The sequence below is a fragment of the Schistosoma mansoni genome, chromosome 4 (genome assembly GCF_000237925.1).
Source record: "Schistosoma mansoni strain Puerto Rico chromosome 4, complete genome".
Classification (NCBI taxonomy): Eukaryota; Metazoa; Platyhelminthes; class Trematoda; order Strigeidida; family Schistosomatidae; genus Schistosoma; species Schistosoma mansoni.
The window spans coordinates 25,781,597-25,799,898 of record NC_031498.1 but is presented as its reverse complement, the minus strand read 5'-3'; the positions used below and the strand labels follow the sequence as shown (position 1 = coordinate 25,799,898).

General features: G+C 36.7%; 1 protein-coding gene across 1 annotated transcript in view; it reads right to left on the bottom strand.

Moving 5' to 3' along the window:
- Positions 1–2,773: 2,773 nt before the first annotated feature.
- Positions 2,774–18,302, bottom strand: part of Smp_149120 (putative insect origin recognition complex subunit) — a gene marked incomplete at both ends in the record, with an annotated part of 67,229 nt that continues 51,700 nt past the window's right edge. Inside the window, 10 exons of the mRNA XM_018797312.1 lie at positions 2,774–2,860; positions 4,867–4,985; positions 5,281–5,517; positions 7,233–7,382; positions 8,519–8,618; positions 11,559–11,691; positions 12,373–12,599; positions 16,421–16,470; positions 17,792–17,875; positions 18,024–18,077. Of these exons, the coding sequence (XP_018652366.1) occupies positions 2,774–2,860; positions 4,867–4,985; positions 5,281–5,517; positions 7,233–7,382; positions 8,519–8,618; positions 11,559–11,691; positions 12,373–12,599; positions 16,421–16,470; positions 17,792–17,875; positions 18,024–18,077 (1,241 nt within the window). The remainder of the gene's footprint in view (positions 2,861–4,866; positions 4,986–5,280; positions 5,518–7,232; positions 7,383–8,518; positions 8,619–11,558; positions 11,692–12,372; positions 12,600–16,420; positions 16,471–17,791; positions 17,876–18,023; positions 18,078–18,302) is intronic.

The following is an 18,302-nucleotide window of genomic DNA, read 5'->3' as shown; positions in this document are numbered from 1 at the left end:
ACGAAGAGCGGAGTCAGCTTAAGCGCAGGCCATTAAAAAGCCTACGCAATGATCGCGAACAGTGGTGGGTAGCGAAAGCAAGAGAGATGGAGAAGGCAGTGGCAATAAGTAACAACAGACAACTGATCAGACTTGTTAAAGAACCCGGTATTAGGGACTCTATTACCAGCGAAACTATCTCGGAAAAAGATAGAGATATCGTTTATTCTCAATCCAAGAGATTGGATTGCTGGGCAGAACACTTTAGGGATCAGTTTAACTGGCCTTCAGCCACACTTCGGTTTCCCGCGATCCCCAGTCGACCTGAATGGCAAGTTAATGTAAGTCCACCAACTCTTTATGAGGTTGAAAAATCTTAAGAAATCTGAAGCGCGGGAAAGCAGCAGGCCCTGACAGGTTTACTCCTGAGATTTTTAAGGACGGTGGTCCAGTACTAGCAGTGAGATTGACTGAGGTCTTAGGTAGAATCTGGGAACTGGACGTAATTCCATCTGACTGGTCCCAATCACTGATTGTGTCAGTCTATAAGAAAGGACAAAAGTCCTCCTGTGACAATCACCGAGGAATCAGTTTGACTAATATAGTGTCTAAAATACCAGTTTCAATAATACTTGGGCGCCTATCCAAAGCCCGTGAAGAGCAGACTAGAGAAAATCAGGCTGGTTTCCGACCTGAATGTGGTTGTACAGACCAGATATCTCCTCTACGTCAGGTCTTAGAAATATAGACACACATTCAGACGTCCCACAATCGTAGTATTTCTCGACCTAAAGGCGGCATTTGACTCTGTTGATCGTGAGGTTCTATGGCAGTGTTTGTCACTGAAAGGAGTACCAAAGAAGTACATTAACCTCATAAAGGCTCTCTACTTGAACACAACTGGTCGAGTTACAGCCTATGGCGAACTATCATCAGAATTGGTTACCTCAAGTGGTGTTCGTCAGGGCTGTCCATTCTCCCCATTCTTGTTTAACTTTGTCGTTGACATGCTTTTAGAGATATCACTTTCATCATCTCAATCTCCAGGAGTTGAACTTTTACCAGGAGGCTCACTTGTTGACTTGGAATACGCCGACGACATAGTTTTATTTGGTGAAGACGCTGACAAAATGCAGTCTTCTGACCACCATAAGCAACAATGCAGGCATGTTCGGGATGCGATTCTCCCCCTCGAAGTGCAAAATGTTACTTCAGGATTGGGTTGCATCGACACCTGAACTAATGATAGGGAGTGAAGTAGTTGAGCGTGTTGACAGCTTCACTTATCTTGGGAGTCTGATCAGCCCTTGTGGTCTGGTGTGTGACGAAATCTCAGCACGGATACAGAAGGCTCGTCTAGCTTTTGCCAACTTGCGTCATTTATGGCGTGGGCGAGATATCCGTCTAGCAACCAAAGGACGGGTTTACTGAGCAGCAGTTCGTTCCGTTTTACTTTATGGCAGTGAAACATGGCCGATAAGAGTAGAGGATATTCCTTGGCTACTAGTATTCGATCATAGGTTTCTTCGAAGCATTGCTCGTTTATTCTGGGACCATCGAGTAAGTAATGCAGTTGTTAGGAAACGGGTACTAGGTAAGGATGGCAAATCGACTGATGGAGTAGTGAAACTTCATCAGTTGAGATGGCTGGGACACATGTTACGTATGCTCAACCACCGACTGCCCCGACGTGCGATGTTTTATGGTGTAGAGGTAGGTTGGAAGAAAGCTAGGGGCAGCCAAACCACAACGTGGTGCGAATCCACGAAGTCACTGACAACTAAACTGAGCCATGTTGGTAGGTGTAGACTACCTGATTGGGATTCGCGACATGATAACAATCGATGGTTAGAGATCTTGAATGGCATAGTTCAAAATTGTTTACAATGGCACAGGTGCATCCACTCTTTGAGTTCTACCAAATTATAATCTTCTGAATTCTTCATATCTCTATCTTTTTCTCTCTCCAAATTTATTTCATTGGATTATACTCCTTCAATAACATCTTCAAACCCTAATCTTTCCGATTACTGCCTATGCTCTTACTAATTCTACCACTATGGGATTTGAATCGACAACTGCATCTCTGTGCTAATGTGGTATGACAACTCGATCTCATGTACGTACATACGAAGTTCTACATTGTGACTGACTGACTAACTTTAAAAAAGGTGATATATTTTAGACATGTTTTCACCCATACGTAACAAAGCATACATCTGTATTTTTCAAGAGTTTGTGTGAAGTCGTAGAGCGTTATTTTCACTAAAGATTTCAGTAAAGACTACTAGATAATCGCAGCAAGTAGTGTTAACAATTCTGGTGACAACTCGCCATAAGCTAAGACATAGTTTCAAATAAAGCTTTCGAAAGGTTTATGTACTTCTTTGGTAAATGTTTTAATAATGGGAGCTACCTCAAAAACTCTCGGCCAACAGAATCGACTGTCACATGCAGGTCAAGAAATACTACTGTAGTCAGACGTTTGTAAGTAAAACCATGCTCCAAAACCGGACGAAGGGTGAACATTTGATTAGCACATCTATGTCCAGGTTTGAAACGAATCTCGGTTTTCCAAGCTTTCTGTTCACGAGGCCTAATAAAGCATCGTGAGGTTATTGAGGCTAATATTCTAGGTACTATGTTAGCCAAACTGATTTCCTTGTGACTATCACAAGATGATTTTCGTACTTTCTTGTAAACTGAGACAGTCAGTGACCGACATCAGTGACATTAGAACACATACGGTCCCCAGAATTAAGCCATCGATTATAATAAGCATATCAGTATCGTTTTATCGAAATGTATCTATATTTTGCAACAACTTTTGTAAATTATCCGTATCCATTGGAATGAATATGAATTCCGTGCCGTCAGGTCCCTAAAATGAAAATACAAATGTAGAAAATATACCATACCATACGTAGTTAATAGAAAAATAATGAAGTCATAATGGAAAATGTTAACTTCCACATATTCTCATCTTAGGAAACAATAAGGCTTCTATATGAAAAAAGTCTAACAGAGTTTTTAAGCATAACTAAACAAATAGTAATATTTTAAGAAATCAGTATGTTTATTGACTAATATAAGACACAGAAAGTTATGCATGCTACTTTTCTGCATGTTATTAGCATGCAAATTGGTAATTACGTATAACTGCAGTTATTAGTTGGAGAGTCGACGTTATCAAGAATACACAAACAACAAACATAACAATGTGAAGAAGATTAAAATGTGTATCGTTTTAAGTTGCGAAATCGCCATCATCACAATGAGAAAATTTATATGAGTAGAGAGAAAGGATTTAAAACATTATCAGCAGAAATTGAATATGAAAACAAAGCAAAAGAATAGGATTGAAAATATGGGATACAACGATGTTCAAGAATGAATTCATTTGAACTAATCAGATTGCTTAAAGATTAACATCACCGAACATTTAGTCACAAATCACGGTTATGCTATGAGATTCAAAAATAAAGACTTTACTTATCCATAAAATTTAGATTAATAGTCAATGGTTTCATGAAGCAATGACATAGCATACGTAGCCCTAACAAACCAGTTTTTATGCTAGTAAGCACTATTTCGGAGTAGTCGATGGCTACATATATATGCAATATTTTCCAACCACTCTAGCCAATGAAGGTTCACAATCTTATCAGGCAATCTAGCACTTTCATTCAGTACTGACTATCTAATATGAATAATGTTTACTCGATGTAACTCCTTAACCAGGTAAAGGTTTAAGCCACACTGTGTCTAAGACCTAGTGATACTACCCGGCTGCTCAAACTGAACTAAGGGATATGAGTTTCAAACCTGGAATTTATTGTTTAAAACACAAATTCTTTGACCATTAAGCTATTGTTTCACGATCGATAATTTCAGCATATATCAACAATGTTGAATAGAAGCTTGACAAATAAGACAATCATTTGTCTGGTTCAAATGAATGAAAGGGTCTCGATGTAACAGACGGATCCTTAATAAATTATATGAAAATTTTATAATTGGAAACAATACGTCAGTAACACAGATTGAATGGTCGTCCATTATCTCATGTCGAAAAATGAGAACTCTTTAAATAGTGATTTTATAAACAGTCAGTATATTAATGTCGGTTGAAAGATTAAAATAAATGAGTAAATTCATACAACAAGTTGTGTAACAGCTCCTTGAAGACTTAAATCGACCATCCTTTGGAAACATGAATAACAGTAAGTCATAAAGCTTAACAGATATAAGTGAAAAATTACGTAGTTACTGGAACATATGCTATGCATTTGTTATGTCCCGATAACAATAGGGAATGGTAACTTTGGGATCCATTTATGGACCAATATTATGCATATATTTTTTATCGTATAATTGCAAAATAACTAAACTATTCATATTCATGTTCCTCTTATTATAAGCTTTATTTTGAACTATAAACTATTGCTATACGATTTACCATTCATGAATTATGCCCTGTCTATTATTTACTATCTCCCCTATTCACAGCCACATTTGGCTAAATCTTGTACAAATGTTATTTTCTATTTTATGATACGATGTGGTCAGTTTGATTGGTATATAAACTCAGTATGTTTGAAATATAAGGATTCATACCGCAGAGAGTGTTCTGGACTTAACTGGCTGGGTTAGGTAGAAAGCAAGACCGATAGGTACTCTAGACATCTCGTACGGGTTTCCGTGTGTCACTGTTCCAATCGATAATTCGCTGCTCTCTGATTGGCGGTCTTATCACGTCATACGTTAACAAGGCATCCACTCAGTTACAGTTATGACAGCATTAAATAAGTTTTATTCATCACTACAGTAAAAATGATTGAGAATACTGAATACTCGGGTAGACAAAAAATCGAGAATAAAACTAACCTTCTTTATTTTAATTAATTTATGATCACGGAATTCAGTTAGTTGGGCTTTCAAAGTTGTTTCATTACTTGTCAGAAAAGCATCACGACAACGCCAGTATAAATCCTCCATAGCAATCCCTGTTATGTTAAAATAACAATAACACAAAGTTAATTCTACGTACAGTTAAAGCGTAAATGAATAATTATTAACTCAGGTAAGTTGAAAACTTGGGAGAATGAAATCGATTGTTGATACATTCAACTAACGAGTCTTAAGTAGGGTGAAACGCGAGTCTTAAGATTCACTGAAAGCCACATATTTATTTATTCTGTAAGATCAGTTAATTACCGAATAAAGTTGTTGCCTATCCATAAATTCATATGTATACTAGAAATTATTCATAAAACCTTATATAAACAAGATTATACTTACCATTTATAGCCCCTTTACCATCTTGAAATGGTGTTTCCAATTGATACTCTACAATCATACGAAATATATCACGAGCATTTTGTGTCAATGATGAAGCTACTTGGCGTAGACTAGCAAACATTGCACCAACACTTCCAGTAGTATCTGATCCACTTCCAATACCACCAAGAATATTCTGTAAAATTTGACTATTTGCAAAACTGCTCTCTTCTGTATAATTATAAAAATTAGTACAATCTTCCCAGATCCAAGAGAATCTAGCCAATTCGTTATGAGACCATACTGTAAAAATATTATGAAGTAAAATCATTAGAAAGGTGTAAATCATGGATATATGTGTGGTATTTGTACTAACTGATGACTTCTTTGTACTGGATCGCACGCTTATTGCGAATTACAAAATATTTATTTGTTTATTTAAACACATAAATATTGATACAAGGAAGCACCAGATACATATGCGACACACAAATCTCATTTGATTTGTGTGAAGGTTGAGATACTGCCCAGGTGCCAAAACTGAAGCAGGTGGTTTTCTTAGGGGGCCACACACGGAACCTTTGACCTAAAGATCTGATCCACAAGGCAGTGGATCATCGTGAGGAGATGCAGTCCCATGGTAGCCAGTGACCAACCATTGGTTCATACGCCATTTGTTCCCTCAGGATACTGGAGCCCATGTGCACCATTGGTTTGGAATCGGGGTTTTCCAACTCCTCTAGGTGAAATTTCCGTGTCCACCAACCCGGTTAAAGCACCGGACATTCGCTTTTCGTCCTCTCAATTTCGTGAATAACACCCCCGCGCACGAGAAGGCAGTGAGTAGGACTTCCCTGGCAGAGGCTATATACGCGTGGTCATGTGAGAGCATTTGGAGAGTGAGAGTGGACTCTCTCCACTCCCGGCCGTACCAGGGCATTTGGGGGCTTACAGAATATAATACGTCCAGTTGTGTTCATCTAGTTACATCTGTCTCAAATTGCACTATTTCAGAAATTCTTAGTCAGTAAATTAATTCAAATACTTCTAAGTATCATAATATGATAATTACCCCTGAAAATATAAAATAATATGTTGGAAATACAAACTGAAAATCTTTCTTCCATGGCATGAATATACTAGCAAATGGTTTATTTTTAAAAGAATTGTCATTTATAACTGTCTATGTACTACACTCAATGTAAACAGGCAGAATATTTTACTTAGAATCTCTAATTCTGACAGGTGAGGAAATATTGGAAGTTCCCACACCACCTCACTATTACCATTTAAAATAATGCTGGGAATTTGATTCGTAGATTGGACTCCTACCTACCTAAACAGACTGGTCACCTCAAATGACGTATATATGCTTTCGCTATTACTAAAACAATAACATATTTTACCAATGTGCACTTGATACTCTAGGGTAATCAGATACAGACCAAATGATGAGACAGGGGTACGGCACTGGCCAAGATTTGGCTTCCCTTTTCGAGGAAACAGACATACGCTGTTGGCTAAGAATGTGGCTTAATCTCTTGAGGGACATGTATTTGTATTTACAAATGAGCTTTGCATGTATTCTTGATTCTGCAATCCAATAAAAGCCTCCTAAACACTTTTGGTTTTCTCGCTCAAGTGGCTGTTTTAGGCATGCATATAGGAAGTATTTGTTATAAGCATCAGAGTTGGACGACTGCACAACGCAACAGCGCTATCATCATGTTTATCATCCATTTTACTGAAAATGTAAACTTATGGTGAACATTAAAGGAGGGTACAGCTAGCAATCAACATCCCGATATGTACCACATTTGTGTAATTTTGCTGACAATAAAAATTTTCAACGTATTCTTAATTGATTTATTGTTGAACTACAACGAAGTTAGTTATCAAATTCATTTCTGACAAGAAAGTAGATATATAATCGTAAGTAAGTACACCATACTAAATGAAAAAAAAAGACTTACAAAGAGGCATGTTAGCATGATCTAACGAAGCAACTAAGTGGATATGTTGTATTTCCGCTAACCGAGCTAAAATAGCTTGGGCTTTGCCATTGCGTAATCCCGGACCATCAATGCTGTTTAGGAGGAGAAATAATGATGACTTTTCAGCTTCTAAATTATACAAAATATAAACAAATTGATAATGTCGAGAATATGAAGATGAATTTAGGTACTTGGCCCCTTTCAAAAAATGTATATATATCCTCTGGCATACAGAATGATTAAAAAAGCTTCAGTAACAAACATTTAACAAGGATTTCATAAACAGTAATACTTTAGACGAATTATGGAATGCTTTCTTCATCTATTGATGAAGTATTTATGTCAGCAAGTTTGACAGAATATCGTGGAAACCTGTAAAAATCCTGTACGAATGTCAAAAAAGCTAATGAAATATTTCTCCCAGAAATCATGTCTATCCGAATTTTAAATCTCTCGAGGGGGACACACACACATGAAACATTATTGATTCTATCTGACTACACATTCCAGAACTAGAGTAGAACACATAACACAGGTATAATGTGTTTTATATGATCTATCACCGAAACTTACAGAATATATTGCCACATTTACCGATAACCGTCCCCAAACCTTATGTTTAAATATTATTACAGACCTGAAAGCCACAGAAATACAGTGTAAATATTCAAATAACCCTGAGAGATCTGAAAGGAGAACTCGATAAAGAAATATTTGTTGTTCTTGGTTCTACATTTACCTGAAGGAATATATGTTGGGGCAATCCTGAAAATTACTCGCAATAGACATGACAAGTTCAGGAAACATGAAGAAGCATTTTATCCAATCAGCGTTTGATTAGAAGTTTAGCTAGAAATATCGCGAGGGTGAAAAGTCACATGCAGAGGTTCTGATTGGCTAATTATTACACTGTTGCTATGTTTAGTAGTATTCTAGAATTTTCAGGAAAACCCAAGGACTTTTAAAATACTATAAAAACCCTATATTTTCTGTACATAAATGAACCTTTGGAGTAAAGTGCTTCCCGCATACTTTGTGCCTTTTCTCTCGTGTTCAAGTCGATGTGTAGTTCTAGCTTGGGGGTTACGAGAATAGCTTAGGATCCGAATATAGCGTTCAATCAGTAAGACGTATCAATATACATTTTACAAAATATACAGAAAACTGAAATAAAAAGATATCATCATAAATAATACATTAATGATCATGTATTTACAAGGAAATTACACATTTTTTTATACGTTATACTTAGAACCCTTGCTTACCATCTTTTTTGAATAAATCGCATATTAGTTGAAGTTGTTCAGTTGGATTTTTACAGCTATCTGCAACATGCAGAAATTCATGACAAATACAATTAAGTATCTAAAAATCCAACAGAGTAATATAACACTATAAATAATTGGTAGATGAGATTCTAATTTAAAAACATAAACTAGCAAAAGGTTTGTTTTATTTCATGATAGTATCAGTCAGTCAGCTATAACGTACAGCCTAGGACAAATATGAATTGTCCCAAATTGCTATACCACATCAAAACAGATAGATGAAACTATCGAAATGAATATCAAAGTAATAAAAGTAGTACCAGAGGTACTAAAAAAGCAAGCACAGAGAATATGATTGTTGAAGAATGAATGAAGGGTATAAACTCAGGATTTAAGGGAGGAAGAATAATGAATGAACCTGTGCCAATACAATCGGGGATGAGTTAGGTCACCCATCGTCTCCAATCTTTGGTCACAATAACCAGGTATCTTGGATACACCAATATGACTCAGTCAAATAGTCAATGACTTTATGGACTGATACTATGTTTTAATTTGGTCGCCACTAAGTTTTTACGAACATACTTCTACACTAATATTACACGTCGTAGTAAGTGGTAGTTCGACACACGTAACACATGTCATATTCACTTCAGTCAATGTAGACTAACTAATTTAATAACAGATCCACTGTCTTTACCTAGGACAATGTGCTTAACCTTGACTTTGTTCACACAGTTGTTCTACGACAAGCGAACAACACTTCGAAGAGACCTACGGTCAAATACTAGTAACCTGAGAATCTCCTCTACTTTCTGAATTTCTGCTTCATAGACATACAGTATTACAGAGCAAACTGTTAAGCAGCAAACTCGTTTTTTGGTTGTCAGATGGACATCTCAACTACGTTGTAAGTGATCTACATTGGCAAACACAGACTGGACTTTCCGAATCCGTGTTGACATTTCGTCAGATACCAGCACATTACGGCTAATTAGACTTTCAAGATAAGTGAGATGCTCAACGCACTCAATTACTTTATTTTCTATGAATTAATCTTGACAATGACGCAAAGCAGGCAGTCTTGAAGCAATTACAAAAAGTGGTTTGATAATTATAGAACGAAAGTATACTCAGAAACCATGGAGAGTTCTGAGTTAGAAATCTTGATAAGATAGTAAACACTGTGAATTTGCATTTGTGACAACGTTGCTCAACAAGTATACTATAACAAGAAACAACCAAAGTCAACTACCTATAATGTTAGGGTCTAATATGCCAATAGTAATTATTTCCAATAATTTCTGAAAATCCTTATTTCAAATGAAGAAAACAAAACATACTATACTACTACTATACTTTCTGTTAAAAAGGTAACTATCAGCCTACAACATTCTATAATGAACATTGTCCTCTGGTTAATGATCAATTTTGTAAAATTACCACTACAAAACAAATTGTTAGCAAATAAGCTTTGACAAATTAATTACATTCAAACCGCATATTAACTTCAGTCAGTCAGTCAATCACAACGTAGAACTTCGTACGTACGCACATCAGTTCGAGTTGCCATACCACATTAGCACAGAGATGCAGTCGTCGATTCAAATCCCATAGTGGTAGAATTAGTAAGAGCATAGGCAGTAATCCGAAAGATTAAGGTTTGAAGATGTTATTGGAGGAGTATAATCCAGTGAAATAAATTTGAAAAGAGAAAAAAGAAAGGGACATGAAGAATTCAGAAGATTAGATTTTGGCAGAACACAAAGAGTGGATGCACTTCGCCATTGTAAACGATTTTGAGCCATGTCATTCAAGGCCCGAATGATAGGTTTATGTGATTGGGCAACAAATGACTTCACTTCTAAGGGATATAATTGTTTATCCCGTTTTTTAAATAAATTTCCTTTTTCACTTTGTCTTTTCACTCGAGTAAACGGTCAAACTCAAGTATATGAGGATCACATATTAGCGTCAACTCTTAGACAACGCACTTTACATCATGGATGACATGTTAACAACTATATTAAGATTATGATCAAAAAACGTTTCGACTTGGATTCGATAGTCTTAGTATTATTTATTCTTCAGTCTGTGAAACGCACACAGAAATTAGAAAAAGATTGCAGAAATAAGCCAAAAGAAATAGACAGTAAATATTCAGTCAGTCAGTCAGTCAGCTACAACGTAGGACCAGGCACATATATGCATCGGTCCAAGTTGCCATACCTCACTCGTTAGCACAACAAGATGAACATCGGGTTCATAGAAGTAGTTAATTTAGTGGTGGTAATATATAAAAGATAGGTTGTAAATAAGGATATAGTATAGGAAGAAAGTTATGAAGCAATTTTAATCGCAAGGTTTAAGGGAAGATAAAGAGTGTATACACCTACGCCATTGTGATCGATTCTGAGCCATGTCACCCAGAGTTTCCAACCATTGGTTACGATAGTCACGCGGACCCCAACCAAATAGTCTGCATCTACCAACATGGCTCAGACTAGAAGTTAGTGACTTCAAGCACTGATGCCACGCTTTGGTTTGGCCGCCCCTAACTTTCTTCCAACCATCCCCTACACTAGTCAGCATAGCGCGTCGTGGCCTAACCATCTCAGTTGATGAAGATTCATGACCTCATCAACTGATTTACCATCATTCCCTAATACCTCACTATTACTTACCCGGTGATCCCAGCAGATGCGAGCAATATTCATTATTATTCTCTGAATAAGTGGCTTACACTGAGTCACAAAACGTCAGAAAATCCAATTTTTCTACTCATTGGGATATTACAAATATATTATCTATTTATAACAGTCTACTCAATGCTCAATTTATTCGAAACTATCAAGTCAAACCTTGGTAATCAAACCTACAAATATATATATCTGAATGACTGAAAGACTGCGGAACTCATCCTGTTACATCCTCAGGTAAATTTTATCATGAAATTACTTTTAAATTAAAGCTAACAAAAAGATAATAATTGTATGGGACGAAAATGAAAAACTAAAAAAAAACACTGAAAACAAACTTGTCTAATATTTGTTGAAGGATCGTAACCTGGAATAACGATACAATTTGCTTTAGATAGATATTGTTTTCGAAAATCCTCCATAATATATCGCTTGGATCCAATTCCATATAACAGAATATTAAATCCTTCGCTGAAATACAAGAAAATAGTAGATTTTTTTGGTTTAAGTTCAACATCACAAAGTTATCAGAATTTATTTGAGCAGTTTATAAACAGGAGTCATACAGGGATACTAGGGATATAAATTTCGAAAGTAATCAGAGCAATATAAGCAGAGATGGTGGTTGGTAGTGGAATCCTGGACGCGTATTTCCTCCTACTAAAGACTTATTGGCTGGACGCACTTGCATCCCAGAGCTGATGTTCATTCCACAACTCGAACCCAGTACCGTTCACTTCAAACCACCCCGCGTCATCCACTTAGCTATCAAGTCCAGATAACCACTGGCAGCCACCAGAGACTAGGGCGAGGGAAAGCGGACTCTCCCCACCCATGGCATTTGGGGGCATTTCTATTGGTATTAATATGTTGCTTATGTTTTGTGGTATGTATACAGCCACGTGAGCCAGTAATTGTAAACAATACAGAATAATATGAAGCACATTTCCGGTAATCACGTTTTAACCTGTAGTTTTGTGAATGGATGAGAATAATGAGCGAACTGTCGATAGCTTGCCATACTAGCAGACTCGTAATTAGTGGACTTAACCAAATTAGAATAAAAACAATTACAAGTAACGCATGTCGGAATAAGACAAGATCTTAAATAAAAAAAGTATTAAGGAGTAAATCGAAGAAATCAACACCTACCGCAAATAAATTCTCCAATTACCAAACAAGCGTGTACCCAATTTCGACCTCAATTTCTCCAAAGTAGGTAACTGTTTGGGTTTATAGGAATTACGAAATTGCTCAAGAACGACGGGATCGGGTATTCCTGGATGATTTCCAACGCGAAGTTTGGACAGGGTATGATTACTTGTTTTACAGTTGGTAGAATTACCATGTTGTAAGAAGTAGGAATCTAAGGTCTCTGACTGATTTGTGTGCAATACAAAATTCGAAAAATGGTTAGTAAGAATAAAAGCCAGACATTAACAGAATTGCATGCCGATTCAGTGGTCTAGAGGATAAGCGTTTGAGAGAGAGATCGAAAACCCTGGGTTCGATTTCTGGTACGGGGGTCCTGGATGTCTGTTGCCGAGGAGTTGTATACTACGACAAAACGTTCGTTAAGTGGTTAGGGTTTTCAAAGGTGGTCTAATAGGATCAGTTCGTGATATAAACTGTGAAAATTCTGTAATTTTCACAAATCCCCTATACTAATAAAGAAATCTCGAAATTTCGCAGATAATTTCTGTTAATATCTACAAGTAATATTTTAAAGAAATTTTGTCGACCTTTTTCCAGTAGTTGTTATTTGATATTGACTACTGAGTGAAAATTTATGAATTACATTGCAAAATGACTTGAAAGTAAGAGTAGTTAGCATAGATTCTCCTTAGTCAATCACATGGACTTGCCATTAGATTTTTGATTGACTTAACATAACTTTTTCACTTGGCGACTTTTGATTGGGCCACTGTATCAATTATCATAGTCATTGAGTTAAACGTAATGTAGAACCTGGTACGGGTGTACATCGATTTAAGTTGCCTTATCTCATTAACACAGAGCAATGAAATTGTTATAGAGAATCCCAGAGAAGTAGAGGTCGTAACAGTATTAGTAGTGATAAAAAAGATTTGACATGGATAATATGATTTGAGAAAATATGGATTTAATGGAGCAATAAAAAAATCCATAAGGAATTTAGAAAATTAGGATCTAAGGGAAGATAAAGAGTGGATGGACCTGTGCCACTGAGAACGATTTTGAGCCATATTATTTAAAGTCTTTTAGTGGGGCCCTTCATTTAGACGTCAATTCGATAAGACGATGTTATCGACGGGTTTACCACTTTAGTGGCCCGTGATCTGACTTCAATTAGATCGTATGAATGATTGCTCTCGAAATATATATATTATCAATTCTCGTATATAATCATCTATTTAATCCGAGGTGGTGAATAACGGAATTCAAATAATTCAAATACGGGAGAGGATTTCGAATACGTGTAGTTTGTACAATCATTGATCCAGGTAGACGGTCAAAGAAACCAAGCGATACGAAATGATGTGCAGTGGAGTGTGAGCCAACTCAATTTAATCAAGCGTTAATCAATATTTATAGCCAGATAAAAATAAGTTACAGACATGTGATGAATAGAATAAGAAGTGAACACACATACGCGTTCATATAAAAACAGTTAAGGCTGATAAGTGAATAATTAACAAGGTCGAAACGTGACTCAAGAAGAATGGATAAATTGGCCAGTCCAGAAGCTAGAATAAGGTACATGGGCACTATAGTCTCTCCCCATTGGTTATGATAATCAAGAGGCCCCCAAACAGGAAGTCCGTATCTACTTACACGATTACGTTCAATAGCCATTGTCTTCATGGATTGATGGCACGTTTTGCTTTGATCATCCCTAGTTTCCTTCCAAAGTACTCCTATATCAATCATAATTGCGCGTGTATATATTTATCATAAATATGTAAGGGTAATTTGATCGCGAGATAACAAAATTCACTATTTTCTTTCTGAAACGCGCCATCAGTTAAAATTCCTTTCCATTTCAACTTCAGAAATCGAGAAGTATTACTAGTTCTCATCCCATAAATGGTGGGACATAAAGCGGAGTTCATAAATCTGTACTATGTAAATGGATGGTCAGTAAGTTATAACGTAGAAACTGTACTTATGTAGATCCGTTCAGGTTTTCATACCCTATTAGCACAGAGAGATGAAGTTGTCAGGTCAAATCCCAAAATAGTAGAGGTAGTAACAATATCAGTGGTAGAAGAAAAGATTAGACATCGACGATACGACTCGAAGAGAAAATATGAATTAGCGAGATAAAAACGAAGACAGTTATGAGAAATTTAGAATGCCAAGATTTAGGGGAAAACAAATGTAATGAACGAGACTTATGTGGGGATAACTAATTTATTGTATAATACAAAATTAGTCCTCATAAAATATGAGGACTATGCATTAAGTACCTCATTTGCAAATCTTCCATCAACCGTTCTTCACATTCTGTATGATTCTCACAATTCTTTTCTGTTCACATTCCCATTTTCTTCGATTCGGTCTTCTCAACCTTCTGCTGCCAGGCATTCAACTTCTGATTGGTGTTATATACTACTTACGTCTGTCGACATAAGCAGCATACATCACACAAAGAATGGATGCTCCTGCACCATTGCAAATGGTTTCGAGCTATATCATTCAGAGTCTCTCCTCATCGGTTAAGATAATCATGCAGACCTCAACCAAGTAGTGTACACCTACTAACATAGCCAGTCGGGGTTTATTTCAAGATTGATCGGATCATAGTTACCATACTGTAACCTGATCGTGACTGCTACTTTAACATAGTGGTTAGGCTTGCCTATTGTGAGGACTAAACCGAGCTATATTGGCAGGAACATATGTTCTTTTAGATTCTAATATGCCAGGCAGGTCGGTTGGAGAATGTAAAACTAAAATCAGAAAAATCAAGGTCCGAAGGTGAAGTCGTATCGCTGACTGTACAGAAGCGTGATGGCAGTAAGGCGTTTCCCTCAGGCAACCAGCATGACAGTAGTGCTATCTTTCAACAACAGAAGGAAGGGGTTAGAAAAGGTCGATCCTACAACTTTCACATCTCGCCTTATCCCACGGATTTTTGTCTCTGGTGGTAAGGCCTTTCGAAGTGCGGAGCTAAATTGTCAAAAACTCCCCGTGAAAAAGCCATGCGCGTCGACAACTTCACTCATCTTAGAAGTCCGATCAGTCCTAATGGGTTGGTGTCTGACGAAATCTCAACAGGGATTCAAAAACAACGTTTGGATTTTGATAACTTACGTCACCTACGATGAAGGCGAGATACCCGTCTATCAATTAAGGGACGAGAAGCAGTTGGTTCTGTTTTAATTAAGGCTGCTAAATTTGGCCATTAAAGTTAGAAGACACTCGTAAGTTACTAGTATTTGATAACAGATGTCTTAGAAATATTACTCGTATCTGCTGGGATCACCGAGTAAGTAATAGTGAGGTTAGACACAGGGTATTAGGGAATGATGGTAAATCAGTTAATGAGGTTGTGAATCTTCATCGATTGAGATGGTTGGACTACGTATTACGTATGCTCAACCACCGACTACTACGACATGCAATGGTGACTAATGTTGGAGATTGATGGAAGAAAGTTAGGGGCGGCCAAACCAAAATGTGGCACCAGTCCTTGAAGTCACTAACCTCTGGCCTTAGCCATGTTGGTAGATGCAGACTACTTGGTTGGAATTCGTGTGCCTGTTGTGACCAATGGGGAAACTCTGGGTGACATGGGTTAGAACCGATGACAATGGCGTAGGTGTATACACTCTTTATCTTCCCTTAAACCGTGAGATTGAAATTACTTTATACCTTTTTTTCTACGAACTAATTATTTTTCTCTGTACCATATACTCATATGCACTCTTTTTTATATATTACTATCATTAAAACGACTGCTTCTATGAATTCAGTGTTCATTTTGTCGCGCTGAGTTACGGCAACTTGGACCGATGCACATATGTGCCTGGTCCTATGTTGTAGATGACTGACTGACTTGAGGTATACATCATTTCAACTCTTGAGTGAATAGTATGTTCTAGTCAATCTATTGCAAACTATTCAGAGGTTGGATAAAAACTGCACAGAATAATAATTAAGGTTATTAAGTTTATTTGGCAAATAACTGAAACTTAACTATACTTAAAAAACTTACATCTTCAATCAATTTTTGATCACACTTGCTGGATACCGTATTGGATGTCTCTGTAAGGAATTAAACACAGAACTTTGTGACGATACTAAGCTAAATAAAGTAAAAGTCCGGGACTAACAAGAAGCTTGAAGCCTGTTTAGTATATGAAAATAGCTCAAAACAGAACAACAAGCATAAATCAGCATGGGTTTGTGAAAATAGTTGAATTCAACTGAAATCACCAACCGACTTACGTTGGACAACCACTGGAAACCTGGAAGCACTGGACGTCCTAATATGGGACTTAGCAAAGAGTATAGACGACCAAATTGCGTACACCAGTGGATCCCAGATCAGTGGCATAAAGGATAAACATCAGCGCGCGAAACCTAAGGTCTTGGGTTCGGTTCCCGTTTGTAGAGTTTGGGATGTTCATTGATGAAGTCACATACTTGGACCTGACGGACGTTCAGTGCTTTCAGGCTCCTAACAGCTTTCTGACCTAGATTGGTCTGTGATTTTAATTAAACATAAATATTCCAAGGAAATGCCACAAGATATAGGCGTGGTACATCATCCTCAAGTGATGAGATCGTAAGATACGCTACGGATAAACGAACTATTTAACGTTAACTATTCTTTTTTGAAGCAAAAAGGAAGGTGAGTATATCGTAGTTTTTTAAAAGAGCCCTGTAATTGTGCAGCTAAGGAAATAAGTAACTGAAGCAATCGTCCTAAAAGATAATGGACACACATAGTACCGATTGTTAATTTAAAAATTTATTAATGATTTGGGGAGAATACCTTGGATTTATTTTGTTAAATTCTCATTACCTTATAATTCGTGGTATTTCTGAGTTAAAACTTAAAATACAGTTCAAAATACTTATAAAGTGAAGTGTGTAGGGGTTTCGTGTCCCGACACATAACCATGGTAAAAGTATGAACCTAATGTTGCGTAAAATGTTGCAAATATGAATATAAAGTGAAAAGGTTATAGAACGTCGATTAGAGTTGCAACTAAAGATTACAGGGACAAAATTAAGTAATTACGTGGTGAAGGGTTGGAACACAAGTTTTCAAAACAATGAACATCTTGACGCACTTAATCTTGGGTTGTACTAATGTCTAGTAATTATACTCTTATCGTACCAAATGAAGATCCCAGCTCTCACACACGTCATTTGATTTGTGTGGCGCATATATATATATATATATATATATATATATATATATATATATATATATATGGTGCCTCCTAGTACTAATATTTGTGTTTAAGTAAATACATAACCAAATAACCAAATGAGGAACTTAATCTACCTAAAAGTGACCAATATGTTATCAACAACGAAGTAAGAAATGCGGTGCGGAAAAGCTTAATAAACTTACTTTTGAAACTGCATCTTTTCATCGCACGTGATGGAAGTTTCTCAATATTCTCCTTTTCTTCAGAAATATTTAATTCTGAGAACTCTAAACATTACATTACATAAAAAGGTGACTTAAGATTTTGCGTAAAAGTTAGCGAAAACCTGAACAACAGGTTCGACGAACTGCATTCAACAAGTCTTGTATATAATAAGGAAATGTTTTGTCAACAACAGATTTTATAAACGCCTACCTAAAACCATGCTGTAAGTTAGACGTTTAATACACTCGGCAACATTGACGTAGACTGGGAGAAAGTGAGGGACAGATAAACAAATATATGATTCACTAAGTACATTTTAGCCAGTACATCATAAAATTAGAAAATTTGGTCACCAGAAAAATTTGACTATGGAAATTCAAAAGGTATGCCTCTTGACGTAAAATCTCTAAATGCGTCGTAATCTCGAATATCAGACCAACGAACAATCATCGTGCTTTGAAGTATTTAAGTTAATACATGGTCTTCCAA